Source organism: Pecten maximus, chromosome 10 (assembly GCF_902652985.1).
Source record: "Pecten maximus chromosome 10, xPecMax1.1, whole genome shotgun sequence".
NCBI lineage: Eukaryota > Metazoa > Mollusca > Bivalvia > Pectinida > Pectinidae > Pecten > Pecten maximus.
Genome location: NC_047024.1, coordinates 16,881,940 through 16,901,493, shown reverse-complemented (window position 1 = coordinate 16,901,493; position 19,554 = coordinate 16,881,940). Strand labels below are relative to the sequence as shown.

At 36.5% G+C, this 19,554-nt stretch overlaps 1 protein-coding gene across 1 annotated transcript in view; it reads right to left on the bottom strand.

Moving 5' to 3' along the window:
* The window catches only part of LOC117335547, an 83,619-nt gene that overhangs the window by 11,095 nt on the left and 52,970 nt on the right, over positions 1–19,554 (bottom strand). Inside the window, 12 exon segments of the mRNA XM_033895619.1 lie at positions 294–497; positions 5,591–5,794; positions 7,333–7,477; positions 7,713–7,855; positions 10,212–10,333; positions 11,425–11,545; positions 13,173–13,347; positions 13,654–13,797; positions 15,251–15,429; positions 16,178–16,331; positions 17,129–17,358; positions 19,008–19,216. Coding sequence (XP_033751510.1) covers positions 294–497; positions 5,591–5,794; positions 7,333–7,477; positions 7,713–7,855; positions 10,212–10,333; positions 11,425–11,545; positions 13,173–13,347; positions 13,654–13,797; positions 15,251–15,429; positions 16,178–16,331; positions 17,129–17,358; positions 19,008–19,216 — 2,030 coding nt within the window.

Below are 19,554 nucleotides of genomic sequence, written 5' to 3'. Positions count from 1 at the left end.
CTTGTTTTATTGGCATACTATAATTATATGTATCAGTTTGATTATTAGATCAGTTGATCTTGGTTTTTAAAGTATGCCATGTTTCTTAATGTACCACATTGCGATCCATCAGATTACCATAAATTACTGTCCCACATATTGTTGTTCATTAAAAAAAAAAAAAAAAAAAAAAACCCCAACTCAGTAGTGCCCTTTACTCCAGCATGCTGTAAATTTTGCATTTTCAGGTCGGTGAACAAATATTAGAAAGTGAATTGACATAACATTGAAGCAGTAAATATCTAGTAATTTACCATGAGAGAGTAATGTTGTCAAGTTGCTGCTGACAGCAGTGCGGAGACCTACAGCCTCCCATTGTTTGACCGAACACTCTGTCTTGCTTTTCGTGCTTCCTACACACCAATGGTAAGTCTTCACTCCTGCATGAAGGTCCACAAAACCATGCCACTTTGCCCCAAAAAGTGACAAACTGCTTTGGTAATCCACGTCATGTATACCTGGGGATAAATAACACATATTAGATACATTTATTTAAATATTTTGGAAAATCAAACTGTTTGGGTTTGCAAACATGATTGATCCAGTATGTTATATATATCAGTACCATGCACATTTTGGCTATTGACGGGGAGTAGTGCCATGAGCTCACTTGCCCTTCAGACACGTGAGCTAATACACAACTTGAACTATCAAAATACAGCATGGCTGCGTCAGGCTGTACATATGAGTAGTGCACTTGCAGTCTTGTAAACAAATGTACCGGTTACATGCAGACATGCTGTTCTTAAAAAAATCAAAATGCAAAAAAGGTTTGAAGTGATATTGAAAACAAAGAGAACATAATTAGCATTCCCTTCTTTTGTTCTTATCAGATTTGGGGACTACTTTGGCGATTTTCATATTATCAAAGATAAAACTGAGCAGAGACTGATGTGTATACATCGACAAATAGTGTTAGTGTTAAGTAAATGTCAGTATTAATCGAAACATCATTGTGGGGTTACCAAGAAACATCTATGACAAAGGCAAATGATTGGTCGTTAACGCTAATGACAATATAAGACACAGGTACATAGTCGTCAAGATCCCCCATAACAATTAAACTGAACAACATGCATAAAAACATGAAACACATGACATAGCATTTAGAATCATAACATGTATTTGTGTTCTGTCATTATATGTTCCCATTAAAGTAATCAACATAATTAGTAATAAGTCTACCAAGGGAGTTTTATCAAAATCTTATCATTCCTTCAAAACATATCGTGCTGCGGAAAGCAATCAGCCAATCATATAACACCAGCTTCATTAAATATGCGACAAATATGGCGATGATCGAACCTGAGTGAAGGTTTAGGTAATAGGTCTACCAAGCGAGTTTCATCGAAATCCGATCATTCCTTCAAATGATATCGTTTAGAAGGCAATCAGTCAATCAGATAACAGCAGCATCATTGGATATGCACAGAATCTAACGATACTCAAACTTGAGTGAAAGGTTTTGGTAATAAGTCAACTAAGCAAGTTTCAGCATACTGCGATCATTCCTTCAAAAGATATCGCGCAGAAAGTGCATACGGATGGACGGACGGAACCAATTTGTACATCCCCCGCCAACTTTTCTGGGCGGGGAAAATAAGTCCACCTAAGACGTATGTGTTATTATCCTACCTTTATTAAGTTATTTCTTAAGGAAGACAAGTTTTCTCAAAAGCCTTGAAATATAACATAACCACCTTTTGCAATTACCCAAAATAATCAATCAAAAGGAAGCTTGTATTAACAAAATATATTGCATCACTGCATCGTCGCGAGGAATGCAGCGGAACTGGACTGGGTCGACCATCGGCGACCAGGTAGTCCCATTGGTAGAACATTCGGATAGTGTTCGGGAGTCCCAGGTTCGAACCATGGTCTGGCTGAAACATTTTCTCCTTCTTCGTTATATAATTGGTGAGCTTGTCAACCCTTTTTAAAGCATTGAGAGTACGCTTAGCAAGAGGATACCCAAACTTGTGGTCTTAAGGGATGAAGACTTGAAAAAGAAACACAAGTGTATTACTTGTATGTACAGCGTGTGCCTGTCAGCCATATGCATGTAATATTTTGTATTTCCGATCAGTTTGAAAATTGCATAAATATGCACAATTACTCACATGAAGCATCTATGCAGCAATGCCTGATAAAAAACATAAGTGAAAACAACATGAATGCATGATCGCCATCTGATGTCCACTGTATTTTTCTGCTTCGTCTCAAAAAAACAAAACAAAAAAAGACGAACAATGGATCACAGACAAGGGGCTTCTTGAAAATAGCACCCTTCCAACAGATAATGGTTGGTTAAGAATGTGCCAAAAATAGCCCAATCCAAAAACATTCCAAAAGAGTTAATGCATGATGACAACCACTTCTACATTATATATTAGTGACACAAAGCTGCAATACCGCCAGATCAACCTGTTAATTGTCACACAGTACAAACCTCTCCTGGTGCTGCATATTGGACATTGAAGTTCTGAACCTTAAACACAGTGTGTGATACTTACATGTTACCACCAACCAAGAAGATGAGGCATATAACATGTTACACAGAATTTCCTGTCAATGCAAATCTAAACAAACCGAACAGCTCTCTGTCTCAATCGACGATAGAATGTGAAACAAGAAAATCTTCTTGGAATTACATTTATGGTTGTCTAAGGTGGGACAAACAAATTGCAAAAACATCAAGAAAGTTATATCACCATTTTTTTCCAAATAAGACGTATTCGACCTTTTTTCACAGAATCATCTTGTCTGACTTACTACAATTGACTGATTAATCCCCACTTTTACTACTGCTCTACCCTATGGAGAAATGCTTCACAAAATCACATTGCTAAATTTGAAAGACCTTAAAAGCGTGCAGCAAGGATTACTTTAAAATGTGATTATAATACATCATCATCAGATATGTTTAAAAAACTCAAATGGCTTATTGTTAAAAACCGGATTTTATGCAACAAATCTATTCTGATCTAAAAAGTCCTTAACAATATGGCCCCATATTACTTGATTAACTTTAAGTTGTCATCCGAAATTGTAACAAGAACTACCATATTGTCAACACAGAATGTATTTTACATGCCATCTTTCAAAACAAATGTATTCAAAAGATCTTTCACCTTCTAAGGTCCTCAAATATGGAACAGTTTACCATCTTATGTACAAAAATGCAAAATGTCTTTTATCTTTTAAGAAATACGTCCAACAGTATTTTATGGTATCATAATGCAATATGTATTGACGTTTTACTGTTAAAGTAAACAACTTTTGAGATGAAATCATTCAAAGCTGTGATAGAAGTATTTGTGCTAATTTAAAAAAAATTGGTCAATTGGTGTTGAGCCTTTTCAATCATGCTGATGACTCTGTAGAGGTTGTAAAAGTTGATATGACCAACACAGAATCAGAGCCCTCTGCTTGATTGATCAAGCTACCAGAATATTAGTGTAATATCCCAATCTCAAAGAACATAACTGTGATATCTGTCCATCATTATATTACTAACGAACTATTTAGATGCATGTATTACATATTTATGTATTCAATTATTATTTCAACTTAACCTGTTGTATTTCTCTTTAACTATTGATATCAATATTGTAGTGTCGTTGTCAATAATATACATTTTCCTTGACCATATGTAAGACAGTTGTTGACTAAATATGTCATCATTAAATTTCCAGAAATGCTTCAACCCCTAGTTCCCTATTGGTCCTCATCCCTCGTCCCAGCGAGTCACACTCACTATCTATACACCAATAAATCTCGTTTGCTAAATAATGCTACTGAACTTTCATCAAAATCCATTTAGTCATTCAATCAGGACTAGTACAGGTAGCAATACAAAGGATTTTCCTCTATTTCCCGTATTTGGCCCCAGGGGAGCCACATACAACGCTTATGCAACATAAGATCTCCTTTGCCCAATAATGCTCCAGACCAAACTTTATCTAAATCCATTCTTTCGTTAAAGGAAATGTTGATGGTGGGACGACTGACCACAGATGCTGCACCATTACTTAAGCTTTACTACAAGAGTATCGGAAAATGGAAAAATATATGGCCGTCGAATATCAGATAGTGTTGCATACTATTTTGCATTGAAATCACTAAAAAGTCAATATTCAAATTTCTAAAAGGTAAAGGAATACAAATAATCAGAGGTTAGACTCATTAAACAAAACTTGATATAATTATGAAGCCTACCTAGTTCAAACAAACTTGTCGAAAAATGTAGAGGATCTAGATCTCTAGACATACAGAATGAAGTGTAGTAGTTGTGATAACTGTTATCGTTCCCTGGGAACAAAATTATTACACAGCTGAATGCAGCTAATATGCAGGATAGCTAAGAGATTTGACAACATCTAGCAATCGAGGTATTTTACATCAAACAGGCAAATATCAGCATTTTGATCACTGGTTTCTGTATCGTTTACACCTGACATCCCCACAGTCATACCGTGGCTATATATAAAAAAAAACACAAGGTGGCTACACATCTCCACATTTACTATCTGACTACAATAGTACATACCTCCATAATCACCAAGTGGCTATAAATCCCCCATAGCAAACAAAGGTATTCATCATTCGCAAACAAAGGTATTCATCATACACTGACAAAAGTATTTATCATACACCAATGAAGGTATTCATCATACACGAACAAAGGTGTTCATCATAAACCAATAAAGGTATTCATCATACACTGACAAAAGTATTTATCATACACCAATGAAGATATTCATCATACACGAACAAAGGTGTTCATCATAAACAAATAAAGGTGTTCATCATACACCAACAAAAAGTATTCATCATAAACCAACAAAGGTATTCATCATAACCCAACAAAGGTGTTCATCATACACCAACAAAGGTGTTCATCATACACAAACAAAGGTAGTCATCATAAACCAACATAGGTGTTCATCATACACAAACATAGGTGTTCATCATACACCAACAAAGGTACCCATCATACACCAACAAAGGTACCCATCATACACCAACAAAGGTACCCATCATACACCAACAAAGGTACCCATCATACACCAACAAAGGTACCCATCATACACCAACAAAGGTATTCATCATTTACCAACAAAAGTATTCATTATACACCAAACACAGGTATTCATTATAAATCAACAAAATGATCACTACTTCATATTACTACAACTCTGCTTCAAACACAACGCTCATACATCATCTCGGAACATGGCAATCACCACGCCATGACGACAAGGCACTATCTTGTGTGAACCCACTATTTCGTCACTATAACCAACATAATGCTTTGTATCACTGGAGACAAGGTAGACATTGGCTATGCAACTTCAGCTCTAAAACAACCAAGATTATACTGACTGGTTAATGGAATATTTGAACAATGAGGTAGGAAAAGTGGAAATACAATAGCTAGGAACTATGAGACAGGAAAATTGGGAACAAAATTTCTTGGAACAATTAAGAAGGAAAATTGGGAACATAATGCTAGGAACAACGAAGAAGGAGATGAGCTGGTGCTACTCACCTGTGCCATCATACACACTACCCATTACTGGAACCGTATTGTCGATCACAAAGCCATCCGATGACTCGGTATGATGCAGACCAGAGAAGCTGTAGGACACGACGTTAGTGTAATATTTGATTCCAGTGTTCAGCTTGTAGCGTGTAAAGTTGTAACTAAAGGTGTTGCCTGGGAAACTTGCCGCCACTTTGTAAACATCATCACCTAGTGATAGAAGAACATACATTAGGACAGCTAAAACTTCACTCTCATCAATTATGACAAATATGTTTGGAGGCACAGCTGCAATAGGTCACAGCACTGAAGAAAATATTGGACTGTTTATAAATATATATACTATTCTTAATAATTTTGGTGCAAAAAATGCCTTAAGTCATCCCATAACAGAAGGACTTAAAATCTGTTTTTCTATGTCATATCCTATTTGGTCCGACCCCTCTGTCCCCATGGTTATCAGACAGACCATATTTACAAAATAATATCTTCATCTAAGGGGCTTTAATTTAGATCAAATTTGGACAAAATCAAGTTATTTTAAGACTACTGAAAAAAAAGAAGGATTTTGTTCTGCCCCACCCCTTTGGCAACAGGAAGTTCAGACTTAGATTTTATACAAAATTGAGGCCCCTTCACGCAAGGAAGCTACAGACTAGATTAAGATAAAATCATGTCATTCCAACATAAGAAGGATTTTTGAAGAATTTTCTAAATTACCTCTGTTTGGGACCCTGTTCCTCACATCTGTTAGAAGGGCGAAACAACAATTATTACCTAGCTTATTCAAAGACTGCTTCTGATTAAATTTAGTCAAACTGATCACTGATGATAACAAATATCATCCGATGGCATTATAGCTTGTCAGTGTCATGCATAACTTCAAAAATACCCTGAAAATATAAAATTACCTGTAGGCACTTTGAAACTTGCTTACTTAACTTGTTACGTGTATACAATAGTTTGCATTGACCACAGCAAACTATGAACTATCTAAACATATTTGACTTCTTTGACTTTGAAGGTAAGTTGTACATGGAAAACTGCAGTCTGCATCATGCCTTTGAACCAGATACATTGCAATGACATATATAGTACAGCTTATAAATATATATATAAGTAAAAAAAAAAAGCAAAACTTAACGATAAACTTTTTAGCACTTTGACAGCTATTGGTGCTCCCAGGAAAGTATATATACAACTCACCTCTTACAGTATGCAGACATCTATGCAATGTATTAAAAATACCTAACATTGTCCTGTTTGAAGATACAACGACCACCTGCTGGCAAAGTGCTAAGGTATGATATACACAGACCTGCTGCCATAGTGCTGAGGTATCAGATACACTGACCTGCTGAAATAGTGCTGAGGTATGATATACACGACCTGCTGACAAAGTGATGAGGTATGATATACACTGACCTGCTGCCATAGTGCTGAGGTATGATATACATGACCTGCTGACATAGTGCTGAGGTATGATATATACCGACATGCTGAAATAGTGCTAAGGTTTGATATACACCGACCTGCTGAAAGAGTGCTGAGGTTTGATATACACCGACCTGCTGAAATAGTGCTGAGATATGATATACACCGACCTGCTGAAATAGTGCTGAGGTATGATATACACTGACCTGCTGAAATAGTGCTGAGGTATCATATACACTGACCTGCTGAAATAGTGCTGAGGTATCATATACACTGACCTGCTGAAATAGTCCTGAGGTATGAAATATGCTTACCTCCTGGCATAGTGCTGATGTATATGTGGAAGGACTGGATGTACGACGCTGCATTCAGGAATTTGTTTTTCCAGCTGACCATGAAGGGTTGGTACTCCAGGTAGTCCATGTCCTTGTGACTGTACTTGTGGTTAGATTCAGTTACCTGGGTTATCAAACGTAACATATGAATATCTTGAAGTTTTAATATTTCTATTTCAAATCATCAAGTTTTAATGTTAATTTCATATATCAAATATTGCTGAAGTGTCTGCAATAACCTTTCAGTATACTGTTTCCAAATAGTTCGTCTGGCACTTTGCTTCAGATAGTTTTACACGTATTCATTGATATAGAGGTAATGAAAGTCATTTATTGGCTGTCTATATACTAAACCATACCGCACTCCCTCGTAAGATAGTTGGTGTTGGTCCTGTTGTCATTATCGTTACGCCGGGAGATTTGTAAATTGCATAGATATTGGAAGCATACCAGACCCTTATAAAAAATGCATAGGTGATCCCTTCTGACAGATTAGGCCTTTCTGTAAAAGAAGAATGTTCCTTTTTTGTATCCATGTAATAAAGACATAAAATACAAGGAAAAAGAGAAAACAAAAATGATCAAAATTGAAAACAGCCTGCCCTGCTTAAGAACACTTCTCATACATGTATGAATTTGGTTGTTGGCATAAAGTGAGATATTTAAGTTTTAATGATATTTTTCCAATGCTAGAGGAAAATTACCAAAAATGCAAAGCACGTGCTCCATCTCAAAAGGCACCACTAGACCAAATGAGCGATGTCTGTACCTGAGGTTCCGAGAAGTTATCGTAAAGGGGTATTCTGTCGTTAAAATGATTTTTTGTTTTGAAAGTAAAAGTAAGCCGGAAACCATTATTTTTTTCTCAATTTGAAACATTCAAAGTCGAAAGAAAACACAAAGCTCTTAACTTTTGTGTTTGTTTTTGAGAATATAATTTTCGGCCTGGATTACGAAAATATATTGCTGCCAACAAGTATCAAAACAAGCATGAACAGACAAGTTCACAAACAAAAAAGTAAAAAAGGGCGTGGCTCTGTGTGACAGTGATCAGCTAATGGGTCACTGAAACGAAATCAGCGAGAACATGAGGACATAACAAGATAGTGAATGTCATAATAAGTCATACAAATATTAGCAACCAGATGGAAAGATGGAGGAGAGCATTTAAAGAGACTACGTTGGTTGAGTCAAATGGAAAATTCGCAATGCTTCTGTATGATACTGGACAGATTCATATAATTAAGTTTTGCTCATAGTTGCACTCGCTACAACGCTGACAAATCAGACATTAAAGCTAAATATTTACTCATTAAACCACGACAAATGATTACAAGTATATTGTGTATTTGTCGTATCTTTGTACTAAATATGTAGCCATTTTCTTCATTTACACGAATGCCACAAATGTCTGTTTACATGACACACGTGTTTATTTACACGACACACATGTCTGTTAACACGATACACATGTTTGTTAACATGACATAAATGTTTGTTAACATGACACACATGTTTGTTTACACGACACACATGTTTGTTTACACGACATAAATGTTTGTTACACGACACACATGTTTGTTTACACGACACACATGTTTGTTTACACGACATACATGTTTGTTTACATGACACACATGTTAATTTAGATGACACACGAGTTTGTGCTCTATGGGGCTCACATTCATGTGACTGAGTATAGTTCATTTTTGTATATAATATTTTTCTTTGTGTGTTACCATAACATAATAATCAAACTATAATTGAGGTTTATCATCACGATGAAAACAATTCACCAACATTGTTCACGTGATATCTAAATGAAGTTAAGGAGGAGTGTGGATGCACGGCAGCAGAGATTGCAGATCTTATGTACAAAAATGAGTGTAAGCTTCTTTTTTCTTTTTAAGCCTTATACATTACTGTGAAACTCATATCTGCCATTCGAATGAAGAAATGCCTCTTTAATAGTTTTGACAATTCAGAAAGGTTAATATTTATGGTTGTCACCATTAGCTTCCATGGTTACAGGAAAATTATGAAAAATTCAAAGGACTTCATGCCAAAAGATGGTATTAGAAGGATGATTGAGGACTATTTTTATCAACCTGTGAGGTAGTTCACATTGAGAACATTAATAAACAAATAAGTAAATTGCCTTTGTTGATAAGTGTGCAGAAAATAGTTTTGAAAGCAGGCTATTGTCTATGATTTTAACATTTTTTCTGTAATTTATTTAATTTCGATCATATAAAGCAACAATCTCATCTCATCATGACATTACAATCACTTCGTGAAAGGAGAGTCTGTTGTTTGTTTTTCTTTTTTGCGAAGAAATATTTGTTTATATATATTAATTATATTTTGATGCATTGCAAAATAAATATGGAATATTGCAAATTCATTAATTCTCAAACTTCATCTAATTATCTTCTGTACCGCAAAAAAAAAAAAAAAAAAAAAAAACCTTTATAGATAAAATTCATGTAAGATGTCTGGTGTATTGAGATTCCCATACTACAACTATCTTCCATGTATGGTTAAAATCACATTGATACTTTTTGAGAAACTGAGATAAACACAAAACTTTAAAGTCAAGATTCCCAGCAGCCCTAATTTCCAGAGTTACTGGACCATAAAATGTAATCCAACTATATACAATGTTTATATATACATACTTTTGGAGAAATGGATCTAAACACAAAACTTTAAAAGTGATGCTCCTGCGTTAACCACTGGAAAAGTCAAACAATCCTGTTACGGTTAATTTTTTTCAAAATCTTAATCTACTTCAGGGTTCATATATTCCTGTCTACATTACAGGGGCGATACATTCTATAAGTGAGCTCTATACATACCTCTAGAAACCAGAAACAACTGTTGAAGATTTTGTCCAGCATCATGCCAGACTCTCTCGTCAGCTTGGTGAAATATCCCCTCTGGTAAATCTAAGAACCCGTAACCAATGCTCCATTCAAACCTAGAACATATTGTTAATGTTAAGTGTTTTATCAACCTGTTTCAGTTACATGACATTACACTATATATAGTTTTAGCCACAGGGTACCTTTTGCACCCTTATGTACAAATAAACACCTTAAGACCCTTCCATCTATGAGGCGTTTTTGATTCTACCATATCAAGGTCTTTATTGATAAGAAGATTTTAGAAATTTCAGCCAATCTGATCCATTTTCACCCCGCACTCTCTCAGGCCCTTGGGGGTTGGATACCATATAATTCATAATTTTGGTTGACCTTTTGTCATGTATAAGAATGGTTTCTGCAAAATTCCATTGAAACTGATTCAGGTCAGAGGTTTCAGAGAAGCAGTCAAATGTCTAAATTGTTTATGGATGCACTGCGGACAAAAAATGATGATCAAAGACAACATTCAAGTAAATTAAGGAAGCTATTTTTCAAAAAGGCCAATGTAGTCTTAATTGCTAACTTGGATAATTCAGTATTCATGGCAGTTAATGCTCTCATTTTTGTAACCATATTTTCCTATTTTTTGAGCTCGGCTTCTCCCAACAACAGTGCAAACCAAATATGATAAAATCCTGCCATTCTTAAAGATGGCTGTAAAACAAATTGCTATATTTTCATATATAGGCCTTACCAGGGGAGCCGCACTCTTCATTAATGCAACATTTGATTTTCAAAATTTTATCAAAATCCATTAAATCATTCAGGACAAGTATAGTGATTTAAAGGATATACCGCTATTTCCAATTTTGGGACCTGCCCCTCTGACTCGAAGGGAGCCAGACCATCCGTGATACAACATCGGACTTCCTTTGCCAAATCATGCTACAAATTTTCATCAAAATTCATTCAGGTGTTAAGGATTAGTAGTGATTTAAAGGAAATGTTGATGGAAGACAATCACTATGCCATAAGGCATGGTGAGCTCACTGGCTCTTTGAGGCCAAGTGAGCTGAAAATAAATGAATAAATAAAAAAGGACAAAAAACAACATTCAAAAATCAAAGCCGACAGAACACCTTAGGTTCTATCCAGATTTTGTAAAGCAATTGAGACAAAATATCAGTATTTGAATGGTACTTACCACAGTGGAACCAACCCATCAAAGTTTGAGACTTGCCAAGTTGCACCAAGTCCTGTAGATGTAGCAGTGTACGCATTGATGCCTTTCAAATCACTGATATCCAGGGCAGAGTTTGGGTTGTCTGCAACAGTTGATAGTTATGGAAGTTTTCCAAAAATGCCACTCAAGCCATACATTTAGAAAAGCAGTTTACATGAAACCTACATCAGTTATAAGTTAACTAGACAATGAATGAAATGAATTGACATTTGATCAAATGACTATCATTATACTTAATGACTAGAACTATTGTTATCATTGCATATAAAATTTACAAAACACACATTACTATAGAACATCATCAGTAAACCTTTCCGGAATACGACTATGTACATAATGATAATAAAGTCTTCCACCGATCCACTTTTATGATAGTGTTTTGATTATTTGAATGTAACACCTGTTAGTCTGAACTATTTTGCAGAAAATAACTGTTTTGAAAGACCCACATCTCTAATAGTCTTCCAATGTTGAAGAAACAGTTTGTGCTGAAATGGCACCATATGGAGCATGCAAAGCTATATAAACTGGCGAATTGTCTGTTCTAACGTCCGACGTTTACCTTAAATATTCATTTAACGCTCTCACAGGGTCTATATCAAGTCACTTACTGGCAGAATGTCGACATTAAATCAAGAACTTCGATTGTTATTTTCAATACCATGAAACGTAATAGTTAATGAACCATTCACATTAAAGATAAGTTGGTTTAAGGAAAATTCATATTTATCTTTCATTAATGTTCTTGGAATAAAAAGAACCGATTTGGTGCAATGTCCAATGGTCTAAGCCACTAATGCCAACAATTCAATACATTATTGACGCAATATTTTATGGAATTTTTCGTTTTCTCCCCATGATTTGAATAATTTGTTGAAAAACTCAACAGGCATTTCTTTAGTGTCTCCATTAAGCTCCTGATTTTTCTAGAGCCTATTGGTATATACGTTATGAAAAAATCGATTTGAGACACAATGCGTCATATAAAGCTGCACATTCTTGGCCTTTGTAATAATTTACATATTTCACTCAAAAAGCTGCTCATGCTACCTCATTTGAAGGTGGGAAATCAAATTGAATTGACAGAACCCCTTGAATTGTTTATATAGGTATTATATAACTTTAACGTAGACGGCGCAATGGTTGGGTATCTGTGCTGCCGCCCTCATAGTTAAATGACTGTCTTTTAAGTCTCAATTATCAAGATATACTACTGTGAAACTGCTGCAATAACAATTAGCAAACTGCTGCAGTAAACTAATTGACAAACTACTGCAGAATACTACTATCAAACTATTGCAGTATACCAATGTCACACTTCTGCATTATTACTGCAGTATGCTACTATCAAATTGCAGTAGTATACTGCAGTAATTGCTCATCGAGCAGCCTAAAATTAAAGGAGTACACTACTATCAAACTACTGCATTAACACTGCATTATACTACTATCAAATTACTGCAGTATACAACTGTCAAATAACTGCAGTATACTGCTGTAAAACTACTGCAGTATACTAATGTCAAACCACTGCATTACTACAGCAGTATACTATTGTCAAATATTCCTTCAAAACATATCGTACCGAAATCGAATCAAGACAGTCGGACAGAAGAAGGACGTAACCCATTGGTATATCCCCTGCCAACTTCGTTGGGCGGGGAATCAAAACACCAGGATGATGCTACCACAATATCTCATTGATTTACCTTGTGAGGTGTAGTTAGTGCATGGGTCTAAATGGCTATAGGGACACACATTATCCTGGGGTGCACATACACAGTGACCAAGACAGGAGTATGAGTCACAGCGACGGACCAACTCCAGAGCACCACCGGAAATCATACGGAACATTGAGTGAATGATAGGGCTTGACAAGCCAACCTGTGGACAGAAATACTGATGAGGTCATTCTCAGTCCAAATTCACCTTTAAACGAATATCACAATAATTACATTATAACAAGCAATATATGTCCCCTACAAGACCCCCCCCCCCCCCCCCCCCCCCGCCCCTGCTTAAAAATGAGATAACCTTGACATCCGAAATCCCAGAAACTCAAACCTGTCGAATATGGTTCTTTATCATTGTGTAGTGTTTGATAAAAAAAAATAAGCCACTTGAGCGACGACAAACTTTGGCGTTACGTACAATAACCCACTTTGTATGAATCTATAAATGTGCATGTACCTTATTGACAGCCCACATATGTATGAAGAGGGTGTTGGAGGCTTTGCTGAGGTCCTGTGTGTCTATCTTAGCACTCTGTATGTGGCCTTCATCATAAACTTCTGTTGTATTGCTATGTGGAACAGACACAGGAACTCCAGTTATCTGCAATTCAAATTGGTCACATAAATATATTTTCCCTTGACTTTGACTCTACTTTATGAGTCAACAAAAATGACTGATTTAACTATAATAGAAGTGAACTCACTTTGGTTACATGTAATACACACGAGAAGGGAAAAAATACAAAGCACACGTCTAGTCGACTTTGGCTCAACCACCGAATTCCTTTGTTTCGACAATAGCCACTAGACTTTGTTCATGTGTCACCATTTTGAAGCACGGAAGTGCTTGGTTGTTGTTTAGACGTATACATGCTATCACATAATTGACGTAACAGTCTGACTTTAGTAAACAGTTGATGTTCGAAGTAGGCAAATGTAACAACAAATCCACCATACTGCTTTCGTGAATTGTATTTTTATTGTACTGGACACTTCCACATACTCTGTTTAAGGAATACATTTTATACTACTATGATTAAGATTATATTGGCAAGACCCAAGCATCATCTGATTGAAAAGCAGAGGTAGTTTTGGAGCAAGATTAGGTAATAATTGTCCATAGTTTTTTTTCTGAAAATCTCATAGATAAGATCTAAGCCCTATATAATCAGAGAATAGTAGGACTTGAAAAGAACAACTTTAAGTTCCTCCTTCAGAACGAGGCTAACAACATATCAATCATCCCTCGTAGAATCCTAGCATTTTGCTGATTGGTCCAATTACAAACACAATATGTCTGTCCTTATTCAAGATCATTATTAAAAATATTACCCAAACTGTATAGTAAGGATTTTTTTTACTCTTTTGAGATTGACAACATGCATCAAAAATGAAACTGAAAATGCTTTAGTTTTAAATTAAATCCCTGAGACGCATGTGCCGTGACGTACATGGAAAGAACACAGTATGTGATCAGAACACGGAATTGGGTGCCAATCCTGTATCTAAGCAATAGCTATTAACTGAGAACAACCTTTTTTTATAACTCTGTAACATGATCATAATTTGACAAAGGATATACTAGAAACTTATTACCTCCCTTTTCCACTAATTGTTAGTTCTTTTTATAATTACCTGCCTTTGACCATAAAAAATCAGTATATTCATAAAACAATTTTCATCTCCATAGATATTTCATCTCCATTGACTTAATCTATATACATATTTCTTATACTTTTTCACTTTCAATTGTCTTAGTTTAATTCTACTATTGTTCTGTTTGTATTGGGGAAGACTTATATAGGCCAAGCCTGCTGTCTAACCCATTTGTATAAATGTTATACAATAAAATATGTTGAAATGAAAACACGGAATAAGAAGTTTAAAATTTTGCTTTGAACGGCTACACGTTCATATTTCACAATATTGTGCAGAAACAAAAAACGGAAAGATATACAGAAACCTGATTACTATAGGACTCTGCATTTTAAGATACTAAACATGTAATTAATTATGCACACTCCGCCTGTCCGCCGGGCATCCATCTTGCTTACCTTATTCAGATCAGTATTCATGTAGGAGCTGCCCACATTGACAAGGTAGTAGGACACCTCTGAATGGAGATCAGCAAATCCAATCCAGGAAAGAAAGAGGGCACGGCTCGTCCAGGTCATGGAATTGGGAACCTCTCGGTTTATTTGAGATGCATGATTTGTTTTGATGGAAAACATTCCTGGAACAATATTAGTTAAATAATTGTCAGACACTCCCTATATACAATACTGAGTCTACTTTCTCCAATAAAGGCCAGTGCTAAATTTGATGATAATCCCTCTATCCATACAGATCAAATGATTAGAGGGTTACCACAAATACAAAACAATACATGCCTGGTGATTGTTATCTTTTGTCATATACTACTAAACATTATATACTAATGAATGGGATTTACATCACCTTGTAAAAAAGGATTTACATCACCATACGAAAAAGTATATACATGTATATATATATCACCTTATGAAATAAGACTTACATAATATTATGAAAAAGAATGTACACCACCTTATGAAATAGAGCATACATCACCTTATGAAATAGATATACCTAACGTTATGCAAGCTCTGGTAGCATGCAGAGCCAATGTATACTTTTCTAATCGTTACCACGAATGATAGTATCCATGTACTGTAAACGTACATATTTTAGCGGTAATTGTATTTTAGCGCTTTTCGCGCTGGAAGCCTTGCGCTAAATTATTATTGCGCTAATTACTTTTTGTACGTTCTATTACTATAGAAAGTTCTGTGGATGCGCTAATTCATCAATGCGCTAACTCGCTAAAATCTGCAAATGCGCTAAAATTTGATTGCGCTAAAATAAGTACGTTTACAGTAACTCATTAATCACAATTTGATATCATGATTAAAAAGCCTACCTAACTTTGAAAGAGATCATTGTCTGAAGGGTTTGTAACATACCTCTGGATGGCGGAGAACTGTCCACAAAGATGGCATCTGACTCTGTTTGAGAACATATCCCAGCCCCATTACAAGCAATGAGGTTCACGAAGTAGCTTACCCCATCATGGAGTTGAAGGCCTGTGAAGGTGTAGTCTCGTAAAATTCCATTCACCTTTTCAAAGAAACATTTGTTTTATTTTTTGATATTTGAATTCATATCCACAACCCATGTCAGCTCCCCAATGAAATCAACATCTTACCTTATTAGAATTCACAACACAAATTCGCTCCCAAATCAACAAGTATGCTGAATATTGCTATAGCGAAGCATTTTCCCTACAGGCCCCAACTAAAAACTGCAACAGTGACCATGACCCAAAATCTGATCTGAAGCTACTGATATTTAAGTTACATACAAACTTTCACCAACATACCTTGAAGCATGATTGAGACAAGTGCAGAAAACTGAATGGAAGGGCTTGAAGACGCACGATCAGACAGATAGACAGACAGACGAAAGGAGAGGAAAACTATAGTCCCCACGGTTTCTCTAGTAGAGTGCTAATATACACCCCCTCAAAAACACACCAAGACATCAAAAGACATGTATTCTATAAGGTGTGATGAGATGTCCACTGTGGGATCTAACTATACACAAAGTTTGGTTAAAGTTACAGACTTATAACTTTTGAGAAACGCATCTAAATGCAAAACTTTAAAGTGAAATGTTGATTACGCAGCTGCCGCCGCCATTGTTTTACCTGATTAAACTTCACAGCCCATCTCCGGTAATCACTTAATAGAAGAAGGTTTGAATTCTTCATTTGTATAATCCTTTATAGACAGGTACTCACTATTATAGCGTAAGAATCTAATTCGTTTCTCAATGCTTTTGTTTACACGTACTCATCTTTATTAAGGATCAATGTAATTATCCATTTTCGTAGGCCTTTATATACAGCAACTTACCTTTATAGAAGAAGGTTGGAATTCACCATTTCTGTGAGCCTTTATTGACAAATATTGTCTCTCAACATGAGATTCCTGATCCACAGCAGTCCATGTGACCTTGAATGCATCTCTAAGATATAGCTTGCCTGATACAATCACACCTAAATCTTCAGACAATATGGGTTTGGTGATTATAGGGGAAGTATTATCTACCATGAAACCATTTGACACTGTATCCACATACAACCCTGAAACAAATACAACCTTAGTCTGAGTGAAACATTGATTTACAGGTAGAATGTGACTGTTGAATGTGAGCTTTGTACTGTAAGTGGTCTGACCTACAGTTATAATGTTATCGTGGAGTGTGGGATCTGTGCTGTAGGTGGTCTGACCTACAGTTATAATGTTATCGTGGAGTGTATGATCTGTGATGTAGGTGGTCTGACCTACAGTTATAATGTTATCGTGGAGTGTGGGATCTGTGCTGTAGGTGGTGTGACCTACAGGTATAATGTTATCGTGGAGTGTGGGATCTGTGCTGTAGGTGGTCTGACCTACAGTTATAATGTTATCGTGGAGTGTGGGATCTGTGCTCTAGGTGGTCTGACCTACAGTTATAATGTTATCGTGGAGTGTGGGATCTGTGCTGTAGGTGGTCTGACCTACAGTTATAATGTTATCGTGGAGTGTGGGATCTGTGTTCTAGGTGGTGTGACATACAGGTATATTGTTATCGTGGAGTGTGGGATCTGTGCTCTAGGTGGTGTGACATACAGGTATATTGTGACCGTGGAGTGTGGGATCTGTGCTGTAGGTGGTGTGACCTACAGGTATAATGTTATCGTGGAGTGTATGATCTGTGCTGGTGGTGTGACCTACATGTATATTGTGACCGTGGAGTATGAGGTTTGTGATGTAGGAGGTCTGACCTACAGGTATAATGTTATCGTGGAGTGTATGATCTGTGCTGTAGGTGGTGTGACATACAGGTACATTGTGACCGTGGAGTGTGAGGTTTGTGATGTAGGAGGTGTGACCTACAGGTATATTGTGACCGTGGAGTGTGGGATCTGTGCTGTAGGTGGTGTGACCTACATGTATATTGTGACCGTGGAGTATGAGGTTTGTGATGTAGGAGGTATGACCTACAGGTATAATGTTATCGTGGAGTGTGGGATCTGTGCTGTAGGTGGTGTGACCTACAGGTTTATTGTGACCGTGGAGTGTGAGCTTTGTGATGTAGGAGGTCTGACCTACAGTTATAATGTTATCGTGGAGTGTGGGATCTGTGCTGTAGGTGGTGTGACCTACAGGTATAATGTTATCGTGGAGTGTGGGATCTGTGCTGTAGGTGGTGTGACCTAAAGGTTTATTGTGACCGTGGAGTATGAGGTTTGTGATGTAGGAGGTCTGACCTACAGTTATAATGTTATCGTGGAGTGTATGATCTGTGCTGTAGGTGGTGTGACCTACAGGTTTATTGTGACCGTGGAGTGTGAGCTTTGTGATGTAGGTGGTGTGACCTACAGGTATATTGTGACCGTGGAGTGTGAGCTTTGTGATGTAGGAGGTCTGACCTACAGGTATAATGTTATCGTGGAGTGTATGATCTGTGCTGTAGGTGGTGTGACATACAGGTATATTGTGACCGTGGAGTGTGAGCTTTGTGATGTAGGAGGTCTGACCTACAGGTATAATGTTATCGTGGAGTGTATGATCTGTGCTGTAGGTGGTGTGACCTACAGGTTTTTTGTGACCGTGGAGTGTGAGCTTTGTGATGCATGTGGTCGAAACCTACAGGTAGAATGAATGTGGCTGTGGAGCTTAAGCTATGTGATGTAGGTGGTTTGTCTACCAGGTAGAATGTGGCTCTTGAGCATGATTGTTTATTTACCAGCTTTGTTGTAAGCTCTAACTGTGATGTAGATAGGCTTGCCCAAAGGAAGTCTTGAAATAGTAGGATTGGTTGCCACTTCAGACAGGTGGAGGGTTTCCTTAGCCATCACATCATCAGTGCCTTGAGTTGTTCCTGCCCACCATTCATAATGGTCAAGTCCACATTGGGGATCAGAAAACCCATACCATTTGGCTCCAATGTATGTTCTGAAAATCAGAGAAATAAAGGAGAAAAAACAAGTTGTATATATAAATACAGGAAATAAAAAAACAGTTTTAGTTTTTTAAAAGTACATTCTTGAATATTTGACCAATGAAAATCGTATGTCATTTTGAGGAGTTTTATTTACCGTAAAAAGGCTGTAGTCACATTAACGTACATATATATGTATATAGGTACTGGCAAACTTTAAAAATGGAAAAAGAGTTTTTATTTAATAGTGTGCTTTTGTATATCAATATAGAAGCTTGATAAAAAATATTTGGTTCTACTTAACATGCTGCTGCAAGATGCAGAATTTGTTTTCAAAGCTCACTTGAACTTG